This window comes from Volvox carteri (genome assembly GCF_000143455.1).
Source record: "Volvox carteri f. nagariensis unplaced genomic scaffold VOLCAscaffold_17, whole genome shotgun sequence".
NCBI lineage: Eukaryota > Viridiplantae > Chlorophyta > Chlorophyceae > Chlamydomonadales > Volvocaceae > Volvox > Volvox carteri.
In genome coordinates this window covers 817,998-838,260 of record NW_003307560.1, presented here as the reverse complement: position 1 = coordinate 838,260, position 20,263 = coordinate 817,998, and the positions used below count along the sequence as shown (strand labels likewise).

The 20,263-nt window shown below is 58.2% G+C and overlaps 2 protein-coding genes across 2 annotated transcripts; one reads left to right on the top strand and one right to left on the bottom strand.

Moving 5' to 3' along the window:
• Positions 1-7,733: 7,733 nt before the first annotated feature.
• Positions 7,734-10,041, bottom strand: VOLCADRAFT_31617 (uncharacterized protein; the record flags this gene model as incomplete). Its single annotated transcript, XM_002950023.1, has 4 exons — positions 7,734-7,916; positions 8,385-8,453; positions 8,708-8,837; positions 9,860-10,041. Coding segments are annotated over 4 exons (564 nt in total), but the record flags the coding sequence as incomplete, so codon positions are not given.
• Positions 10,042-16,680: 6,639 nt separating this feature from the next.
• On the top strand, positions 16,681-18,510 carry VOLCADRAFT_90534 (uncharacterized protein; the record flags this gene model as incomplete). The annotated part of the gene is made up of 3 exons (XM_002950139.1): positions 16,681-16,897; positions 17,068-17,106; positions 18,368-18,510. The coding sequence occupies 3 exons, from the start codon at positions 16,681-16,683 to the stop codon at positions 18,508-18,510; spliced, it is 399 nt and encodes a 132-aa protein (XP_002950185.1).
• Positions 18,511-20,263: the final 1,753 nt, after the last annotated feature.

The following is a 20,263-nucleotide window of genomic DNA, read 5'->3' as shown; positions in this document are numbered from 1 at the left end:
GCTAAAGTTGCAAATTGCGAAGAGGATGCGCGGGTTCATGTATTTGCGGAGGGAACGCGGGGCGGGCGAATGCCGGGGGGAAGGGTGGTGACATGCAGGCCTGGGAAGTGTACGTGCGCCTGTGTACGAGGGATGCTATGTCACCACCCACTAACTCCGCTCTCAGATGCTCCCCCCCCCTTATATTAGCCATCCGCCTGCGCGACCGCAACCACCTTAATAGCACCACGAAACAGGGAATCAGAGGTAAGGGGAACGGGGCGTTAGAGGATGAGCCTTTCCCATGCCATCACCACGCCCCTCTCTCCTCCCGCCGGCCCGCATACAAATTCAACTGCTCAACGGGGGCATCCGAATTTTCCATCCGCCGCTCCGTGCGCAACAACAACGACGACAACAACAAGCTGTGCTTTCCATCGACGGACCCACGGGTCAGCTATCGGAAGTGATGGAGGATTTTTCCTTCCTTGACTTGCTTAGAATGCACCCAACCCAGAGTCAGGCATGCAGGCTGGCAGGAAGGCATGTATGTATGTAGGTAAGATGGTCGCTGTATGCAGTGATGGCCTGCGGAGGGAAGAGCTGTAGGGAAAGCTCTCGCTCAAGTCCGCGGTAAGGTTCAAGTCCCTCCCCCGCCCCTTACACACATACCCTTTCCCCCCACCTCCGCAGGTGTATCGGCCCCGCAACGGCGCATTTTGCGCTCTGTTGTTGTGCAATGGCACAGGATTAATAATCCCCCTCCCTCATCTCCCAGTGGTTCGTCTTATACCCCCCTCCCGCGCCCCATATTCCCTCTTCACCCCAACGCCTAAATATGCAAGCTCTACCCGAGGTCCCTCCCCACCATCCCAATGCAGCCCTTCACGCATCCCAACGCGCAAAACAGCAAAGATGGGGGTTCCAGTGCAATCCCGCGACGACACGAATGACGCTGAGCTCCTGCTCAGATCACTGTGTTTAGGCCAGGACGGCTAGATAGGCTGGATAGGCTGATGAGCTGACCGATGCCGTGGTCCGTCACATGCCAACGCGACACGTCCCCTTCCCTGCCTCCCTCCCCTCTGCCCCCAACCCCGAGAGCCGCTTCCCTAGGTGGCGGTGGTTACCCTTGGGCCGCACGCTAGCTGCCCCGGGCTGCACTCTCGCGCGACCCTCTGGCACCCCCCGCAACCCCCCGCTCCGGCACAGGTGGCCCCGCCCGACACCAACCGAGCGCCGCATTAGACCGCACTACTGCTCCGGGGCTGGAGGCTAATTGGTATTCGTCCATGCGACGACTGACAACAGCAGCTGGCTACTCGTACAGGTGCGGCAGCGGCAGCTGGGTGCAGGAGGTTCGCTGGCCGCCCTGAAGCATTGCGGCCTGCGTGGCGCTGTCGATGGCGCCGACGGAGGCGGACATGGAGGCTCGCAGCGACGCCCCTGGCACCCCGGCTGCCCCTGCAACGGGCCCCGCTGCCATTGCAGCGTCGGGCCGCAGGGTGCGGCCTGACGCTGCGCCTTTTTGCTGCTGGTGCCGTAGCTGCTGCACGTTATGGAACTGCTGCAGCTGCTGCAGCTGCTGCTGCTGGTGCAACTGCTGCAGTTGATGCAGCTGCTGCAGCTGCTGCTGGTAAGCGGACGAAGACGGCGGAAGCTGCGACTGCTGAAAGCATTGCTGTGTTTGCTGAAGGGCAATCGTAAGGGCGCGCTGCGCTGTCGTACCAGCAGAGCTGCTGCCGCCACTTCCCCCGCCGCCGCCTGCTCCGAAGGACGCGTGCGGCGACAGGGCATACGGCGGCGACGTAATACCACCGCCTCCGCCGCCGGCGCGGGCAGTGGGTGTGCCAGCACCTGAGTTGCTGAGGCGGCTGGGCACCGCGGGGAAGGCCGACCCACGGGACGATAGCGACGCAGGACTGCTAGGCTCCCGTGGTGGTGAGGACGACGCGATGCCGATGCCGCCCGATGCCGCCGTCGCCACCGCCGCCGCCGCCGCACCAGCCGGCCCCTGCTGGCTGGCCAGCCGGTGAATCATGGAGCTGCCGGACAGCTGTACGGCAACTGCACGATCACGGAGATCGTTTGACGTAGTGGCACGACGCGTCCACCCGGGAGATCGCCCCGGCGAGTCACTACCGTGAGATTGCGGAGTCGCGGTGCCGGAGCCTGTACTTCGCCCGTACGAGCTGTAACCGCCGCCGCCGGTCAGGGCGCCAGCTGCGGCATTCGCCGATGCGACACTGTATTGACTCGTGTAGCTTGCAGCGCGGGAGGCGGCAGCCTGCGCGGCAGCGCTGGCTTGGGCGGCTTGCGCTAACGGCGCCGCCTGGGCCAGTATACCTGCCAGATACTTAGAGCCGCCGCTGGCACTGGCGGTGCCTGCACTGCTGCCGCGCACCACAACGGCTGCGTTTGGCTGTTGCTGTTGATGCTGATAGTGCTGCTGCTGCTGTTGTTGTTGTTGTTGTTGTTGCAGGGTCGACTGGGTGGAGAAGTTAAGGTTGGCGGCAGTCACAGACCGACGCACCTGGTCAGGGCTGCTGTTATGTATGGCGCGTGCAGCGTCGGCGGCACATGGGATGGCGCCGGCACTCAAGCCGTGCACCAAAGCCGCTGCCGCGCTATCGGCGCCGCCACCCGGCGTCGCACGGATACCAACGCTGCTGCTGTGCTGGCTGGTAAAGCTGCTGTACGCGGATAGGCTCTGGCTGTTGGCGATTTGCACGGCAGCAAATGCCTGAGCGGCCTGCGCCAGCGGTGCGGCCTGCGCCAGCAAGGCCGCGAGTGAGGGACCCGACAGGCCGACGGCACTGGAAGCGCGCTTTCGCGCCTGGCCCTGCGACGGCGGTGGCGGTGGCGGGTAGTCCCAGCCTGCAAACGGGTCCGTCTCCTGCGTCGGCGGGGGATTTACCACCGCTGCAGAGTCGGCGGCCGCTGCGGCAGCCGCCGCCGCTGCTGCCTGCGCTGCCGCCGCCGTCGTGGCGTGTAGGCGCAGGTTATTCACCGTCGCCGACCTCCGCACCGAAACCGCGCGTATGGAACCGGCGGAGCGCACGGAGCCGCTGCCGACGCCAGAAGCAGCGTCGGCGGCGCCGCCGCCGCCAACCCCGGTGCCGCTGGTTCGCAAGCGGCGGTCGTACTCCTCCGCGCTGCCATTATCCGGGTCTGTTGCGCTTTTGCTTGGGACCTGAGTGGACATGGGTCCCAGGCTAGTGCTGCTAGCTTGGGGGCTCAGGAATGCCCGAGGGAGCTGACGCGCTAGCGGCGACGACGGCAGCTTAGCGAAGGGCTGTGGCAGCTGCTGCTGTTCCTGGTGCAGTATGGGCTGTCTGGTGGGAGAGGCGGTTAACATGGCCGACACGGCGGAGCTGAAGCCACAGGGCCCGCTGGCGAAGCTGGCAGCACCGACCGGGCCGCTGCTGGCGGCAGCGGTGGCGTCGGAGCCGCCGCCGCCGGCAGCAGCCGCGGTGGCGGCCCGATCTTCGCGAACTGCACGTAAGAGACCCGACAGGCTGTCCGGATCCTCGCTGGGAATGGTCTCCAGAACCAAGCGGCTGCTCGCACGTGTCCCCACGCCGGTCGAACGAACCGTATCAAGAAGGGAGCTTATCGCCGTGTCACCCGACGACAACGCCGGCGCGGCTGCGATACCGCCGGCAATACCGGCTGAGCCACCGCTGAGGGGGACGGTTGCGCAGCCGTTAGCCACTGCGGCGCCGCTGTGTGGGGAGGTGCTAGTCACAGCGCCGAGGATGCGGGGGGAGCTACCCGCGCCGCCGCCGGCGGGGTGCGCCTCTCCGTGTGCTCTGCCATCCCTGTCAGGACTCGCTCCACTGCGAATTGGGCTGGGCTGTGTACCGGAGCGGGGAGATGACCGCCGCTGGAAGACGTCAAGTGAGGCCCCGACCCCGCCACTCAAACTGCCGCTGCAACCGGCATCGCCACCATCGACTGTGCCGCCGCCGCCGCCACCACCGTCGACACCAGCGATATTGAAGCCAATAGAGAAGACCTCGTTGTCGGATTCGGCTGCAGCAGCCGCACCGCCTCGCAGCAGCGCCATTGTAGATACCACGTGCGGCTGCAACCGACGGGCATCGGTGGCGCTGGCCTTAGGGGTGCTGCTGCTGTCGCTGGTAACGCCTAGCGTACGGCCGTGCTGACCAGAGCACAGGTCTCCGCCGGCACCGCCGACGCCGCTGCGTAGCGGCGCTGCTGCGGCCCCCACCGATGTATTCACGTTCGCCGTCATCAACGTAGCTTCCATAAACGACCCTTGGGTCGCGAACCGGTCCGAGATCATCAGCTGAGATCCCGACACCGCATTGGAGCCGGATGAGTATATCACGCCACGAAGCTCCTCCTGGAGCAATTGCCCGTCCGCCGCCACCACGGGGTGCGGGCACTGCTGCGGCAGCGGCGCTGGCGACGGCTGTGGCGCGCCTGGGTCCAACACCTGGCGGGCATCCCACACCGATATGGCGTCGCCACCGCCAGCGCCGCCGCTGCCGCCGCCGCTCCCCGCGGTCAGGAGGAAGGGCTCGCTGTTGCTGGAGCTGCAGCCGCCGGCCGCGACGGATACAGTGACCGTCGCCGTACCTACCGCCGTCGCTGACGGAGGCGGTGATGGCGGCGAGGATGCAGGACCAGAGCGATCCCCAAGATGAGCTTGTATACGCGCAGCACTTGCTGCCGACGCTGCCATACCTGTCCTATCCGGCAGGATATTACTGCTTACCGTCACACTGCCTGAGCCACTGCGAGAGGTTGGCCGCCTGACCGCCTCGCCGCCGCTGCTCTCCACCCCGCCGCCGCTGCCGCTGCCACTACCGCCGCCACCAACATTTAACCCATAGCCAGAGAGATTGGACCTAAGTACAGCCGCGTACATGGAAGACGCCGATGCGAGATTCGACCCGCTGGTGTTGCACACGCCCGACATGGAGCATCCCGCTACCGCGGCGGTGGCAGCGCTGACCCCACCGATGGCATGCAAGACGCTGTACGCATGCGTCTGCAAATTCGAGTTGCTGTTCGCCGGGCTGGCATGTGCAGGAGTGCTACTGCTGCTGCGGGTCCCTAGGTTGCCGCCGCCGCTACCGCCACGGCTAGGGTGTTTCAGCAGCAGCAGCGCCGGCATCGAGCCGCCACCTTCACCAGCGCCGCCACCGCCACCGCCAGCCTGCGTCTCGGCCAGGAAGTTCCTCCCACCGCTGGAATTCGACAGCGGCGACGGCCCATGCGGCATGAGCGCCGGCCCCGAAACCGATGCCCCCAAGGTAAAGCTCATGGAAGCGCGCCGCTGCGTTGTCCCCGCCATCACCGACCCGCTACCGCCAAAGCCCCCCCCGCCGCCGCCGTTGCCGCCGGCCGCCGCGTTGTAGCTCTGTCCGCTGGACTGGCCGCGGCCCCCGGATCGATCCAACCAGGTTATAGGCATCACGTTGTACGACTGGGACTTGCCAGGCACACCATGCCGGAGTCCTTTAGACAGGGCAAGCAGGGCCTGGTCGGCAGCAGGGAGACTGTTACTCCCAGGGACCTGGACCTGAACCTGAACCTGACCTTGGCTCTGGGCCTGGGCCTGGGCGTGTTGACCATGGCTCTGATATTGCGGCCCCGTCGAAGCCTGGGGGGGCAGATTCGTCCAAGAGTTCCGGCCGGCGATGACGCCATCGCGGCTGGATGTGTGGGGCGTGGTTTCCGTGGAGGAGCTCATCCCGGAGCGGCCACCGTTAGAACTGCGAGAACACATGCAAGGGTAAGTTGGCGGTTGGGAGTTGGGGGTTGGTGAGCTGCCTTCAAGCCCTTCATGCCAGCCATGTCTCCTTCTCCTTGCCACGCCCATGTTGCACGCCCGAGCCGCGGACGTCCCCAAACCTTCCAGGGTTAAATCACCCCTCCCAAAAAACGTGTATGCGCGCACACAACAAAACTAGTTCCAGGCAATATGATATATTTCCAGAGCCTCGCTATTCTGTCGCTTTCCTGTTCCGAAGTTTCTTCATGCTGGTCAGAAAGGTATCCCCTCCTCCCGCTTGAATCCCTCTCCCTTCACCGCACTCACGACTGCAGTCGCAACATGCTCAGAAGCTCCGGGTTGCTCCGCCCGCCAGTGCCCCGTACGTCGCCGCGCGCCGGTGGCGTGCCTGCCGTACTCGCGCTCGTCATCACGGACAGCCCACTGGCGCCGCGCAGCGGCGGGGGTTGGCCGTAGTGTGGATGGTGATGATGTAGGTGGTGGTGGCCGTGGTTTAGGTGGTGGTGGGGATACTGCTGGCCGTAGCGCGTGCCGGGGGCGGAGTAGTTGCCGCGGTCGACACTGGCGGCAGCGGCCGCCACCGCGGCCGACGCAACCGCCAGCTCCGCCTGGCTGTCAGACGGCGACGGTACCACGCAGCTGGCGGCAGCGGCGCTATACACCGGCAGCAGCTCCGACGCCCGGCGCGCCTTGGCGGAGGTTAGGCCGGGCCAGGGCATGCCGCTGGTGGCAGGCGGCACGGCGAGGCCCTGAGCCTGCATTTGGTGGATGGATTCCTGGCGTTCTGTTATGGCCAGGGTATAGGCCATGGTGTCCGAGGCGCGGCGGGTGCGCATACCCAGCGGGCTGCGCGGGCTCCGTGCCGTGCCGCCACCGCCGCCAGGACTGTGGTGGCTATTGTGTGGGCTGATGCGCTGCGCCGCGGGGCTGTGTGGGCTGATGCGTGCCGTCACCGGTAACCGCGGCGGCGAGCCGGCACTGCCGCTGCCGCTGTAATGTGGCGCCATGGCCATCGCCGCCGCGTAGCGCGCGCCCACACCGGCCGTGAAGGAGTGCTGCTGGTGGGGCAAGTTGCCGGTGGCGCCGTGCTTGGCGGAGCTCCTGCCACCGCCGCCTGCCGGAGGTGAGTTGCCGGGCGCGACGCCGGTGCCGGCAGCGGCGGCGGCAGCCGCTGCTGTCGCCATTGGACTCGAGCCGCGCTGGCCGCCGGCTAGCGACCCCCGGCCTGAGTTGCCGCCGAACCCGAAGCCGAAACCGCCGCCTGCAGCGGCCGCAACGGCATGGTTGAGCTGGTGTTGAGAAGCTGACGATGTTATCATCACGGCGCTGCTGGCGCCGGCGCCGCTGGGACCCATCATGGCCACCACAGCGTCGGCGGCGCCGGTGGACATAAGTCCCATCAGGCTCTGGCCCCCACCAGTAGTTAGCGCCGGCCCTATGCCGGCACTGCTCATGATACCGCCGACTCCCAAGCCCATACCAGCGGTACCGCCGCCGGCAGCCATGACGGCGAAGCGGCTGAGGGAGGTGTGCGGCGAGAGGTTGGTGGCGTTCGTCCCTGTGGTGGTCATCAAATCGCCACTGGCCTGCTTCACCCAGCTGGTTCGTTGCTGCTGCTGGGCTGCGGCGGCAGCTACCTGCAGCGGCGGCAGCGGGGACGCGTATTCACACGTAGACGCGTGGGATTGGGAGGAGGAAAGAAAATCTCACTCCTGCACTTCTGATTCTTGCTTTTCCTTGCTGCTGGCGCTGCTGTTACGCTGTTATCGTATTCGTACTCGGACTGGAGAGAAAGCCATCCAAGGAACCTGCGACTCGCACCCGTCCTCCTCACCTCCTCTCTCGGAACCCCTTTCCTTCACTTTCTTCGTTCCCTCCTCCTCTGCCCACGTGCCCTCCCCGCCCCGCCCCGACCCGACCCGCTCCTCACCCTGAATGCCGAAATCGCGTCCTGCAGCAGCGCCTGGCTCAGGGAGTCCGGGCGGCGCAGCCAGGGGTGCTCCAGGGCCTCCGCGGCACTGAGGCGCTGAGCGGGGTCCGGCTTCAGCAACGATGACACCAGGTCACGTGCGCCCTCGCTCACTAGCGCCCATCTGCGTCCGTGGAAGGCCCACTCGCCCGTCTTCACGCGCTGCAACACCGCCTCCAAGGTGGGAGCTTGAAAGGGAGTCTGCACGGGCGGCGGCGGCACACAGCACACGACACGCACGTACAAAACACGTACCGCGTGTGAAATGCACCGCAGTGCGAAATGCCTCATTAGGAATTTGATTTGGTTACCAGGATGTTGTACATCGCTGCCAGCAGGCATCAATGCGGGTGACATTTGCATGTCGTTAAGAACAGATGACGAAGCGCCACCGAACCGAACGAGGCCCAGGCGGTCACTGAGGGCCGCCGATGCAGGACACAGGGAGTGCGGAATAATCCTGCCCTGACCTGCTCTCAGATTATCCTCCCCTGTTACCCTCCTGCCTTTGCCAAACTATCCCTGACCTATTCATTCCGCCCTGCCCTCTTCATCCCGCCCTGCTCTTTGTTCCGCCCTGCCCTCTTCATTCCGCCCTGCCGTCTATCCCGCCTATGACGACCGCGAGCCCAAATCAGCTCGCCATGCAGCTCTCGAGACGGGACCTACCTGGCCGCTGAGCAGGAAGAAGATCATCACCCCTACGGCCCACATATCCACTTCGGGCCCACAGCCGTTCTGTAGCAGCCGCGCAATAGAGCACGTGGGCGGTAAGGCACGTGGGCGGCAGATGGAACCTTGCTGCAAGCATCCCCCAGAGATTGCGACAACTTCCTCCTCGCTTGGATGCTACCGCGTTTTCATCTCCAAAACCCTTTCTTCAAAACCCCACAGTGCAAATCATTTCCTATTCCTCCCTTTCCGTTGGACCCCTACCCTCGCATGCACCACCCACGGGATGGTCTTCTGTGTTCCAAGTCCCAGGTCCCCACCTTGGCGTAGTGTTCTGGCCGGGTGAGCAGCTCCGGCGCGACAAAGTCCGGTGTGCCCCCCGGGTCAGTGGGGCTGTAGAAGAAGGACGCCAAAGAAAAGTCGATGAGCTTCACGCACGAGTCGTCGCGCCTGTACCGAGGTGGTTGCGATCGTGGTATACACAGATGCTAATAATGAAGGGGATTCCGTTCATTACCAACCCCCCGTTCATTCCCTGGACCTCGCTTCACCAAGACGGTCAAGCAGCGATTGACTGCCCTTTATGTCAACGCTAGGGAACTGTCAACCCAACCGCTGCAGAGGCCCGACCGTCCATCCAGACACCTGACCCAGACATGAGAGTCAAGTTTTAAAATAAAGGAGTCCAAGACATCCCAACCAGCCCAACAACCCCAAAAAACACTCCGCAAAGCACTCGACCCAGATCGAACAAGTCCAGGGAAGCCCCTCCCACCCGACGCAAATGGATCGACATCCACAATAACTCCACCCGCGTGTCCGCACAAACCTCGCTCGGGCCACGGGTCATCGCAAGTGGGAGGTCCATCCTCTCCCGTGCTGTCCACACAGGCACAGCGCGCCCCAGCCCCAGCCCTTTCCCCCCAGAACCGCAACCACTAGCCCCAAATTACAAGTTCCGGCATGGCCTTAGAGCCCTGGCACTAGCGAAGGGGGTAAGACTGGCGAACCACTGGCAAATGAAGCAGATACCAGAGATAGAAGGGTAGTCCAAGAGAAGAACACAAATGCTGCATCAGGAGTTTTAGTGAAGGGACGGCAAACCCCGTCTCCATCAGCGGTTACGACGACCATATTCCGGGGTCTTCCAGTTACAACGCTCAACCCGACGAAAAGCAAAAGCACCCAACCGCAACGCTTTGCCCTCAAACAACCAACACACGGACGCACCCAGCGCAGCTCAAGCGCACCCGGATGCGGCCAGGTAATGAGCGGAATTCAAGACTTCCCTACGAGTCTGTTGAAAATGCATGTAGAGCTCCAACTTCTGAGACCCACAATCCGTGTGGTCCAGCACAAAGACCTAGACCCCCGCTATCCCACTCCGGCAGACCCGCCTAGCCCCGCTCCACCTTACCCTACCTACCCGCGCCCATTTCTACCCACCCAACTCGGGCTCTGAAGAATCTTACCTGCTGGCAAAGACTAAGTTCTCCGGCTTGATGTCCATGTGTATGATTGCGTTGTCGTGCAGATGCTGTACTGCAGCCAGCAGCTGTCGTACAAGCCACGCCACTTCCCGTTCGCAGTAAGTAGCACTGGCCGCTAGTCGCTCCACCAAGCCCCCCCCATCACACAGCTCTATGGGTAGATGCGGTGTACACACACAAAGTTGTGGTGGGGAAAGTGCATACGAAGACGGGAATGGTGATGGAAGCAATCCAAGCAAAACGTGGTTGCGGGTAAGGGAGGGATCAGCAGTCGTGGGTAAGCAGTCGTAGGAAGCGTGCCACCAAAAAGAGGAGCATATGAGCATATTGGGACTATATAAAGGGGTTTTGAGTAATTAACGTGAACGATGCGTGAACGAGGTCAGTTACGCAGAGAGGGCTCTGGCCCCTCTGGTTGTCACACGAAGAAAAAGTCTTTATTTCCTTTATAGGCAATCCTCTTCCCCACCACCTCAGACCCCCCCCGGTACCCCCCTCTCCTCCCCCTTCCCCAACCTCCCCCCTGCTCCATTCGCCAGTGGTTCGTCTTACCCCCCTGGCCCCTCCCTCGACTAAGATCCCCCCATCACACGTCAACATACCCTTCCATCAGCCCGCGCTTGCCCGCCCATACCCGCTATGAAGTACATCCGCTCGGCAGAGCGTAAAGTCTGCTTCAGCTGCGCCACGTGGGGATGCTGCCCCGCCGCCGCCCACACCGCCGCTTCGCGCTCAACGATATCGCTGTACTCCCGAAACGCCTCCGCCTTGATGATCTTAACCGCCACCGGCTCGCCAGTATCGTGCAGGCGGGCGCGCAGCACGCAGGCAAATAGCCCAGAGCCCAGCATGTGCGACCAGTCCGTCTCGCAAATGTCGGCAAGGCGCAGCTCGCCGGCGGTGGCGGAGGCTGCACGCGCCGGCGGCGGCAACAGCGGCAGCAATGGCTGCGCTGCAGCCTTGCGGTGTGCATGGTCGCGAGCTGCGGGGTTGGAGCGACTCAGGTCCAGGGCCCAGGCGTCCAGGGCCGCGCGGTCGTCGGTGTAAAGGTCCTTAAAGGTGCCGCCAACACTGACAACGCGGATGCCGTACATGGTCGCGCCGTTGCGGTATCGCTGCGGCGGTAGCGGAAGGACCTCCCGTACTGGGCTGGGTAGTACGGACTGTCCCTCGCGCTTAATATACTGGGTCAAGGACAGGGTGAGGATATGGAGATGGGGGAGGAGAAGTGGTAAGGCATCAGGCATTGATTGGGCGGCGAGCAGCATAATGAAAAGGTTTGTGCGTCGGGAAGTGCACTGGCTGCGGGGCGTGACGTGCGTGAACGTGCGTAAAACAAGGGAAGGGAGAGGCAGTCCATTGGTGGTGGAATAGGGTTAACCCCGTAGGGTTAACTTTTAGCAACGTCAATGGCCAAAGTGTCCGAACACGGAACATACATTTGGCCGCTGGTGTTGGTGTTAGCGGGGTTGCGCGGGAATGCATAGGTGGGGAGATGGGGTGATAACCTTTGCGCGAACCCTGGACTCGGGGTTCACGCTGTTGTCACAACCGTATGATGTGTGAAACAGGGGGGTATATCTTCGCCCGTGGCAGCTACCCTGCGAAACCCTGCCTTCCCCGGTATTTCGGGGCACCCTCATCCAGTCACCCTAGTCAACTTCTGAGTGGATCGCTCAGGTTCCGCACCCACCACCAGCATCCAACGGAATCTGCCGGGTCGACAGCGGCCCAACTCCGTTCCTGGTCGGCTCGCAGGTTAACTTTATCCCAAGTCACCACCATCCATCAACTAGGGGCGCAATGCCTTCCACCATCGGAAGGACTTTTGACCCTAACGGGTATGTCGCGAACCGTATGTCGCGAAAAGTACTGCGGGGCTCCTTATGGCCTTGCACACCTTTGGAGACACCGCGTACAGAAATCCATTGACGTCTAACTGGAACCATCGTGATATCCATGTCTTGAACAGCCGCGTCCGCTTCCACAAAAAGCCATGGCGGACGGGCGTCAGGACCTACGCATCAAGGTGCGTGCCAGGCAACGTCTTGGAGAAGAGGACATTACCCCTATTGTGAGCCAGATAAAAGATATAGCGGAAGGGAAAAAAGGTACCCGACGCAGCCCAGAGGCGCAACCCGTGTTGCTAAGATCAGTGCGAAGGAGTTCAAGCAAACAACTAAAAAGAACGTGATGTGTATATATATATTCTATTAAAACAAGCTAAAAGTAGGTGTCGCTGGCCCACCTCGGGGCTTGCTTGCAGTGCCCGCACGCTGGGAATGGGCACCGGCACGCTGAGGCTGGAGTCCACTTGCTGGCTCATCCTGCGCGTCTCGCTTAAGCTGGGCTACCACGAGCCAGCTTCAGCATTCGCTCGTTAGACCACCACACGGTCACATCCCTTGCGTTGTTGCACCATGTCATGAAAACAAAAAAAACAAGCTTAACGCGACTGTATATCTGCGGACCATGTTGAATGCATATAATGAGTAAGTCATAAAGGAAGGATTGGCGTCCGCTAGAATATCAGCTAGCGTTTCAATAAAAGTAGTTCCTCGCGAGACCCTGGCTTGCCTCGACAACAGAAACACAAGATGCAACGCTGCCGTATGTTTTTAGTGGTACCTCCCGCCTCAGGAAATCCCGAGAACATTACAGGACTGACTTAAAGTTTGCTGTATGTTCTTTAAATGTTCTACATGTCTCGTTCCTTTGGCCGTTCGTCTCATAATGTTTTAATCCTTTGTGGGCTTTTTGCGCGGTTTCCTGCACCCATCTTATTCACCGTAATGAAGACGCTAGCTCCAAACAAGGAAAGGAAATGCGATTGCATCTTATACAGATGTCACTGACACAGCGCCGTCTGTTTCAACTTCCCTTGGGCCTCTATCTCCTTCAGCTGGTCCTCCCCTTGGTGGACATTCGGGGCATATCTCAGAGGGGCTACCGTAGGTGTTGTTCTGGGGCATATGCAATGTCAGCAAAACCTAAAAGAGTTCGCTTGCCTCTGCTTGAGCACTGCCTGAACTGACTGTCTGAAGGTCTGTAGATCCCATGACGGAAGAATTCCATACCTCATGACGTACCGGTACCTGGAGTTGTAGGTCGTCCATTTATTTTAGAGTCGTCCGGGGATGAAATGTCTCCCATTTCTCTCCCTGCCGTACCGTCGGGTCCTTACTGTCAACCCGCTGCTGGTGAGTTACGCCGGATACACGGTCTCCTGTACATGTCGTACGTTAGTTAGAGCGCGCCTAGATTTCCGGCCGTGAGGCCGTTACGCGTCACATCAAGGTCGGCCATCGTGTGTTCCGTTCCATGTATCATTACATCGCGTGGGGCAACCCGGTGTCCGGATCTTTGCATCAGGGCCGTACATTTGAACTCATCCATGAACGCGTGATGAGGTAACCCCGCAACCGGGTTTCGACTCCTGTTTCATGTTGCTGCTTCGTAAGGCAACCGTCTTGCTCCTTTTGCAAGTGTGGTCGATAGGACTTGGCCAGTGTTAGTGTGTACGACTGGACCCTGTGTGCACCAGCTGCTGCCTCGCACTGCCTCCGTCATCCTCCACTAGCGGCCGAGCTGACGTCACAATCGCCAGGTGGGTGTGCTGGGCAGGTTCTTGGATTATATGGTTGAAGGCGTGTTGCAAATGGATAGACGAGTTGGTGACGGAGGGGGATTTCGGTATGAAATTGTTGTACCTTGGAAAAGTACGGCGTGTAGGGAGTACGGCAGGAAGGTCTTTATCCGTATGTTCACTGCGTGGGTGCCACTTTGTGTCCGTTCGTGATGTAGTGATGTCGTACACACGTTCGGAGCAAAGTTTCTTGCTGTGGGTGTTTCGTGGCGCGGTGTTTTTCTCCTGTCCTGCCGGCAAGCAGCAACAGCAACAACGACAGCAAAAGCACAAAGGCAGCAAACTGCAAAGATAAAATCAGCAAACACAGACAGAAGCTGCAAAGCCCGCTAATGATTATCGTTGCGGTGTTCAGTGGCTTGTAGTTGTGCGTGATTGTATGTATGTATGTGTCAATGTAAACATGTACATGTCGGTGAGGATGTGTGCGCGTGTGTGTGTGTGTGTGTTTGTGTGCATGCACACGCGTGTTACGTATGTGTGGGGGTGCTACTGTTCTTACTTGTGATGGAGAATGTCCATCTGCCCAATCTGCCTGTATGCTTATTAGTATTTCCCCGCCCATTCCCGCCGCCGGTCTGAGCGAGCCTGGGCGAGGACTACCAACAGGACAACACATATAGGCGCGACGAGCACCACAGCCGTCGTCACCGCCGTACATCGCCGTCATGCGTGAGAGTGTAAAGTACGAGAGGGGCCTCGTCCCACACGTCCCCATGCCGTCTTGCAACGATTTGCCATAGCATGCCGGATTTTGGGGGAATAATCCCCCAGTAGCGATTTCTGCTCCGCGTGTGATGTCATGTGCGCCAACTGTTTGAAATGTCGTACATCATTCATACCACAACAAAGCACTGGTGGTCGGTTTGAGAGCGGCATGTCAACAGCAGCAAAGAGCAACAGAAGGAAGCAGCACAACAGCTCTAGGAAGCTCATGCAGCAAAATCGGCTCTCAGCTCCGCCGACCACCAATCCATCTGCATCATCAATCCTTTGGTGTGGTATGCATGATGGCATGGCATGGTCGAGGGTCGTTTGGTTCCATGTCTTGAGTTTCGTTGGAATCTGTTGTGAATTCAGCCACTCCGAAACCGTCTCGTAGTGTGTATGTAACCCCGTCATCTCCGCCCAAAACCCCTGATCCCCCGCTGCAACTGCATCAACACCTACCGGGCCTGAGCCGTCACCGTCACCACCGACGGATTTCTGGGATGCAGCATGTTTACTGAATTTTTACAGAGTGGGAGGCTTTTGGGCCACTTGAACATAGACATTTCTATGAACAATCAGCATATAGCACTCGCTGCTGTCGCCGTCTCGCCACCGTCGGGGGAGGGGAGGAAGAGTTAAGAGTGGCAGTTGTAGGGTTGTTGGTGGAATTGGTAGTTGTGTAGGAGTTGATAGTTGAGCTTCGGCTGGGTTGTGACTTGTGTGACTCGCGGCCCCATTGAATCAATGGTTCTGCACTACAACGCTTCCATGGCTGCCTCCACGGTCTCGCGCCTTTTCCCGTGTTGCATCAGCCTTGCTGCTGGTCTTGCAGTGCGCCTTTGCCTCTTGGTTCTGCACTATGGCCCGTTGGCAACCGTTGCCTTCTTAAATACATAAGGCTCCAAACCAAAAACATCAGCTGCACAGGCGCAACAATGAAGGCGCACCACGACCCTGCCATGCACAAACAGGCTAAACAAGAGAACACCGAGCCTAGACGAGGGTGGCAGAGCGGTCAGGATGCGGCGGAGGGTCGGGCACAGGATACGGATGGGAAAGAGTAGGAAGGAAATGTGGAAACCCCCAGGATAAGGATGGCAGACACAGGGCCCAGAATGGCAGCATATTTGGAAGGGTCGATGCAAACCCACAAATAATGAGGATGGCGGATGGTCTCCAGGATGAGGGATGTTTGGCTCGAGGATAAGAAAAAGAGGTTGTGTAGGATGTATCGAACTGACAGGATGTGTGCCCGACGGCCCCCAGGATGCGAGGATGGGTGCCGCTCTGCCACCCTCCGAGCCTAGTGGCGGCCAAATGTTACCCTAGGAAACCAAAGGTAGGTAAGTCGAAAATCTTTTGGCACAGATCAGAAGGAGGAATACAAGCCGCAACTGCCGCCATAGTAGTCTCCACGGGGCTGTGTCACCGTTGGCTGTCGCTGCTGCTACGGCACCCCCACGGAATACAAACCGTCACTGCCGCCATAGCTATCTGCGCGTGTGCTGCCATGTGCAGCCTCCCTGCTGCTTCCAAATCCGCTTTGCAACCTTGGCTGTCGCTGCAACTGAGGTGGGGCCCCGGAATACAGGCAATCAGCACTATCATAGCTGTCCTTGAGGGGCTGTGGCAGGCCCACGGGCTGAGTGTTACTGCCCGCATGGTAGTCCCGACGAAATCTGTTATTGAACGAAGTCCAGCAATCGCCCAGTAACGTCGAGCCCTCACGACCATCGAGCCGCACTACACGAGAGAGGGGGAAACAGGGACGCACAAGGATTAAATTCACCCTGGACACGATTCAGGGAACCCAGAGGTTTTCCTGCCAGCGACAGGGACATTAATGAATGAATCAAACAAATCGATGAGGGACTCATAGTTTTCTCTGGCCCCAATAGAGCCTTGGGGTCGTAAGCGCCTTCCATGCACCCCAGGAGTGAATGCATGAACAGCGGCCTGGCTTTCCTGAACGACAGCGTCCCCGTGTGCATTTTGCGCATGGCCTTTACGGCCTCGGCCGCTAGTGCGCCCGCGGCCACGTCCACGACCGCGGGAAGCAGCTGGGTTTGACCGGCGGAGTTGCATTTGTCGGTGTCCAGTCTCCGTCGCTGGAAACGTCCACCATATTAATGTTGTTCATTGCAAGGTGTAGAATACCTTCAAATTAACAATGCATGTATCTCAAAAGTTTTCAGTTTACCTCAGAGCCTTTGTAAAACTAATTCAATAACTTACATTGTTGTGAAAATGCTGCCTTAAATAGCATTGAACAGCAATGAGGGTCCTTGAAATGTTCACTGAATGCGCGGTCGCCGTACAACTTTCAACTATTTTCATATACCCTCAAAGCATCACCATTACACTGTTCATTAACTTACAAACCATTTTTCGTTTCGTTTCAGGCAGTGTCGTTTTCACCCGCTTTAATAACAAGTATTAGGATCTCATGGAGGTGACAGACGTGATAGAGTTGAAAATCTGTCTAGTCGACAATGAAATAAAGATTGTCAATGAACAAATAGCGGCGTGCAGAGATAAGGAGGTGCTAGCGTACTTGTGGGGCGAAAAGAAGCAGCTACGTGAGGAAAAAAAGCTGCTCTTGGAGCAGCAAAAAGATGCGAAAAAGCTGCACTTGGAGAAGGAGCTCATTATGCTGCGCAACGGTGAGTAGCGTCAGCGCATATGCTCGGAGTCAAGCTACACTGCATACGATGGTCCAGGTCTCTCTGAACCGTTAGTAAGCTGTTTGTTCCTTTACTATTTGCACACCCTTGCTATTTCGTGATAAATGACTTACCTGCGTATTGCACCCTCTTTTTTCCTTGATGTGCAGCTGCGGCAACTGCTGTCCCGCCACCGGGTGCCAGCTTTGGTGAGTTGGACCCCATTTTACATAACATCTTGGATCTGAATGCTTTGTGTCCTCATTCCAGTACAATAAGTAGTACAGCTAACAGCCTTGGCAGTGCTGTGCCTTTAGGGGATTAGTTGCTACACATACAGGCGCGGCCCTCCCTTTGAGAAAAGCCTGGAGCGCAGGCTTTACGCGTATGTGTAAAATTCGCGGGCGTGCGAAATGTGCAGCATCTCGAAAGACCTTTTTGGTACACAGCTACTTCACACACACCACATATGTGACATCCATTTGTGGAATTCCAGGATGCAGCATGTTAATTGAATTGTTACAGAGTGGGAGGCTTTGGGGCCACTTGAACTTATTGTCATTTTCACAATTGATCACCATACAGCACTATCCACCATTTACCACACTGTATTACACCATACGAACTGAAAGTCCAAGGCGGATAATCCTGTCTTCTAGAATCTCTCCTTATCCATTCACCCCATCATCCGCAGAGACAGAGGGTTGAGCAATCGCCACCAGTCCAGCGTGCGAATCTCGATCCATCAATTGTGACCTTCATTCCACATCTCAGCAGCTAGCCACCATTTCACTTTTCGACAATGTCGAGGGCTTACCCAGGAATCGAACCCAGGACCTTATCACCAGAATAGACCAGGCCAGCATGTTTAGACATGCGCTATTTTTCATTTACCGAACTTAAAAAAAATAATTTGTTGGCTGTTAATGTGTTACCCATCTGCACAGTGGATGAAGTGAAGATGATCACTGTAACGACGCAAGGCCCAACTGAGCATCCCGGGTTACGCCTTTGCTTTGTTACAATGGTATCGAGACGGGGCCGCACGACTTCCGATGAAATCTTCGGGTCGGTGGTTCGATTCTGACAACAAGCAGGTATCGCAGAAAGCGATATCATGGGTAATGGATAAACCAGCGCACAATGCGTGAGGTGGGATGGCTCCAATGCTCGATATAATGGCCGCGGACGTCCATTGCTAAAGGGGGGGCAATGTAACGACGCAAGGCCCAACTGAGCATCCCGGGTTACGCCTTTGCTTTGTTACAATCACGGTGTTACTGGAGGACAACCTTGGCGACCCTGCACAAGTGGAGAAGCGAATTCAAAACCAGCATGACTTGGCGGTATGAAGCAAATGACAGGGATATGTACATATTTGTTTATGAACATGTTTCTCCTTGAGGGTTGGGGATACAGGGGGATGGGGATGCCAGCGGCACAATGCAAGCATTTGTCCTGGCTCCACAGATAATGCTCCACAACCACCCACTCGGGGGCACTGTAGCAGTAGCTCACCTGGTGACACGACTGGCTTTGCGGAAGTGTGGAGTCCAGGGTTCTCGCTGAGGTGGGAAGAAGTCCCACCCAGCGACAAGCACCAGTATACATGAGGTAACTGAAATGGTGGCAGCGGAGTCTTGATCTCCGAACACCAAGTATTGATGAGTAGAAGTGCCTGGCCAGAGCACCCCGCCTGGGTAGCTTATATCTCAGCCTACCTGCCGGAGAATCTCCACTACGGACCTGCCATACTAGGATACTGTCGATGGGTCCGGGGCCCCAGCCCGGACTTGTTCACTATGAACCACTGCCATCTTCGTGGCACGTCACGATGATACGTTACATGTACGAAACTTGAGTCGAATCGTCAATGAAATCAACAGTTATTGTTAACAGTAATCGTTGACACTATTCCAAGGGAAATGTAGCGTACTACAGTCTCTCCCCTCAGAAGCGAACTGTCCCGGGAGTGTCACCTCTTTAGAAGAAGCTTTCCGTCCCTTAGGTTTCTCCAGGGCTTGAGGGTGCTTCTTAGACGCAAGTTGGCGTTTATATTCATCGATGGCTTCAGCCAAGGGAGTGGATTGGTGAAGGGATTCCTCTGGTTCATAGGTATTATTTGTAACTCTAGTCGTAACCTTCCCATTTGATCAAATACTCTCGATGTATCTTTCCACGTCCCCCTCGGACTGAAATGTCATACAATACGGCTCACCCTCGATGGCAAGCGGCACCGGTGGCCGTCGCTTTTCGTACGCTCTGTACAACTTCAACATAGAGACGTGAAAGACCGGGTGTAGGTTTGTAGGACTGTGTAGGTTGTGCAGTGAGCTGCAGGGATATAGGCATGTCTTTAGGCAGCGAGACAAGCAGGCGGCTGTTGTGAAGACAAGTTGAGACTAGTCTTTCCTTAAAGAATTGCAACGCACACTGCATGATGGCTCTGCGAAATGAGCCTTCATATGCTTAAGATGCAACATGCATTTGCATGCCAATAGCCTTGCAGACCAGGGTTCTTCACCCCGATTCGGGCCCGAACATTTTTGAGATTTTTCCGTTTTGCCCGAAAGGAAAATTAGTGCGAACCGGAGCATCCCGAACGGATTTTGAGCCTTTTGAAGCATTTCTTCGGGGGGCCCACCGAAGCCTTCCGAAGGCATTTTCGGAGAAAACCGAACGATATTTCAGCTTTCATTTACATGTTTTCGGGCGCGGTTGGGCTCCTGCACCGTATTGCCAAGGTGGGCGACTGTGTTCTGCCTGATGAGAGTGATGATGAGGGCAGTGTGGGCAGTGAAATTGCAGAGGCCTATTATCCTTCTGATAACGAGGAGGTCGAGAATGTGGCAAGTGACGAGGTGTACCCGTCTGAGGAGACGGACGATGATGATGTGGGAGGTGTGGTGGAGGCAATTGCTGCATAGGTGGATGAGGAGCGGCGCCTCCTTGGCTTTGGGTAAAATCCCCACCTGAACGATTGCTCCCAGGCGCCATGTTCCCAAAGTCAAACACTTGTTACTTCAGCCGTCCTAGCATATTACGATAGAAACCAGCTGAATTTTACTCCGAAAACCGCTTCAGACAGTTTCGGGGTGCCCGAAAAACTGTCAGGCTGACGGGAAAACTTTCGGGAAGGGCCCCGAAAGGTTATTTAGAGGGTTTCGGACACGACCAAAATTTTTGGGTACCCTGGTGAAGAACCCTGTTGCAGACTGTGTGCATTTGATGTGTGATTGGATGCCTATTGCTTTATGCATTGTCTCCCCACACGCACGAATCTCAATATGGAATCGCATGTGTATCGCCTTGCTACACATCCCTATGGCATAAAACGGGGGGTACCCCCCCCCCCGTGTAACCCAG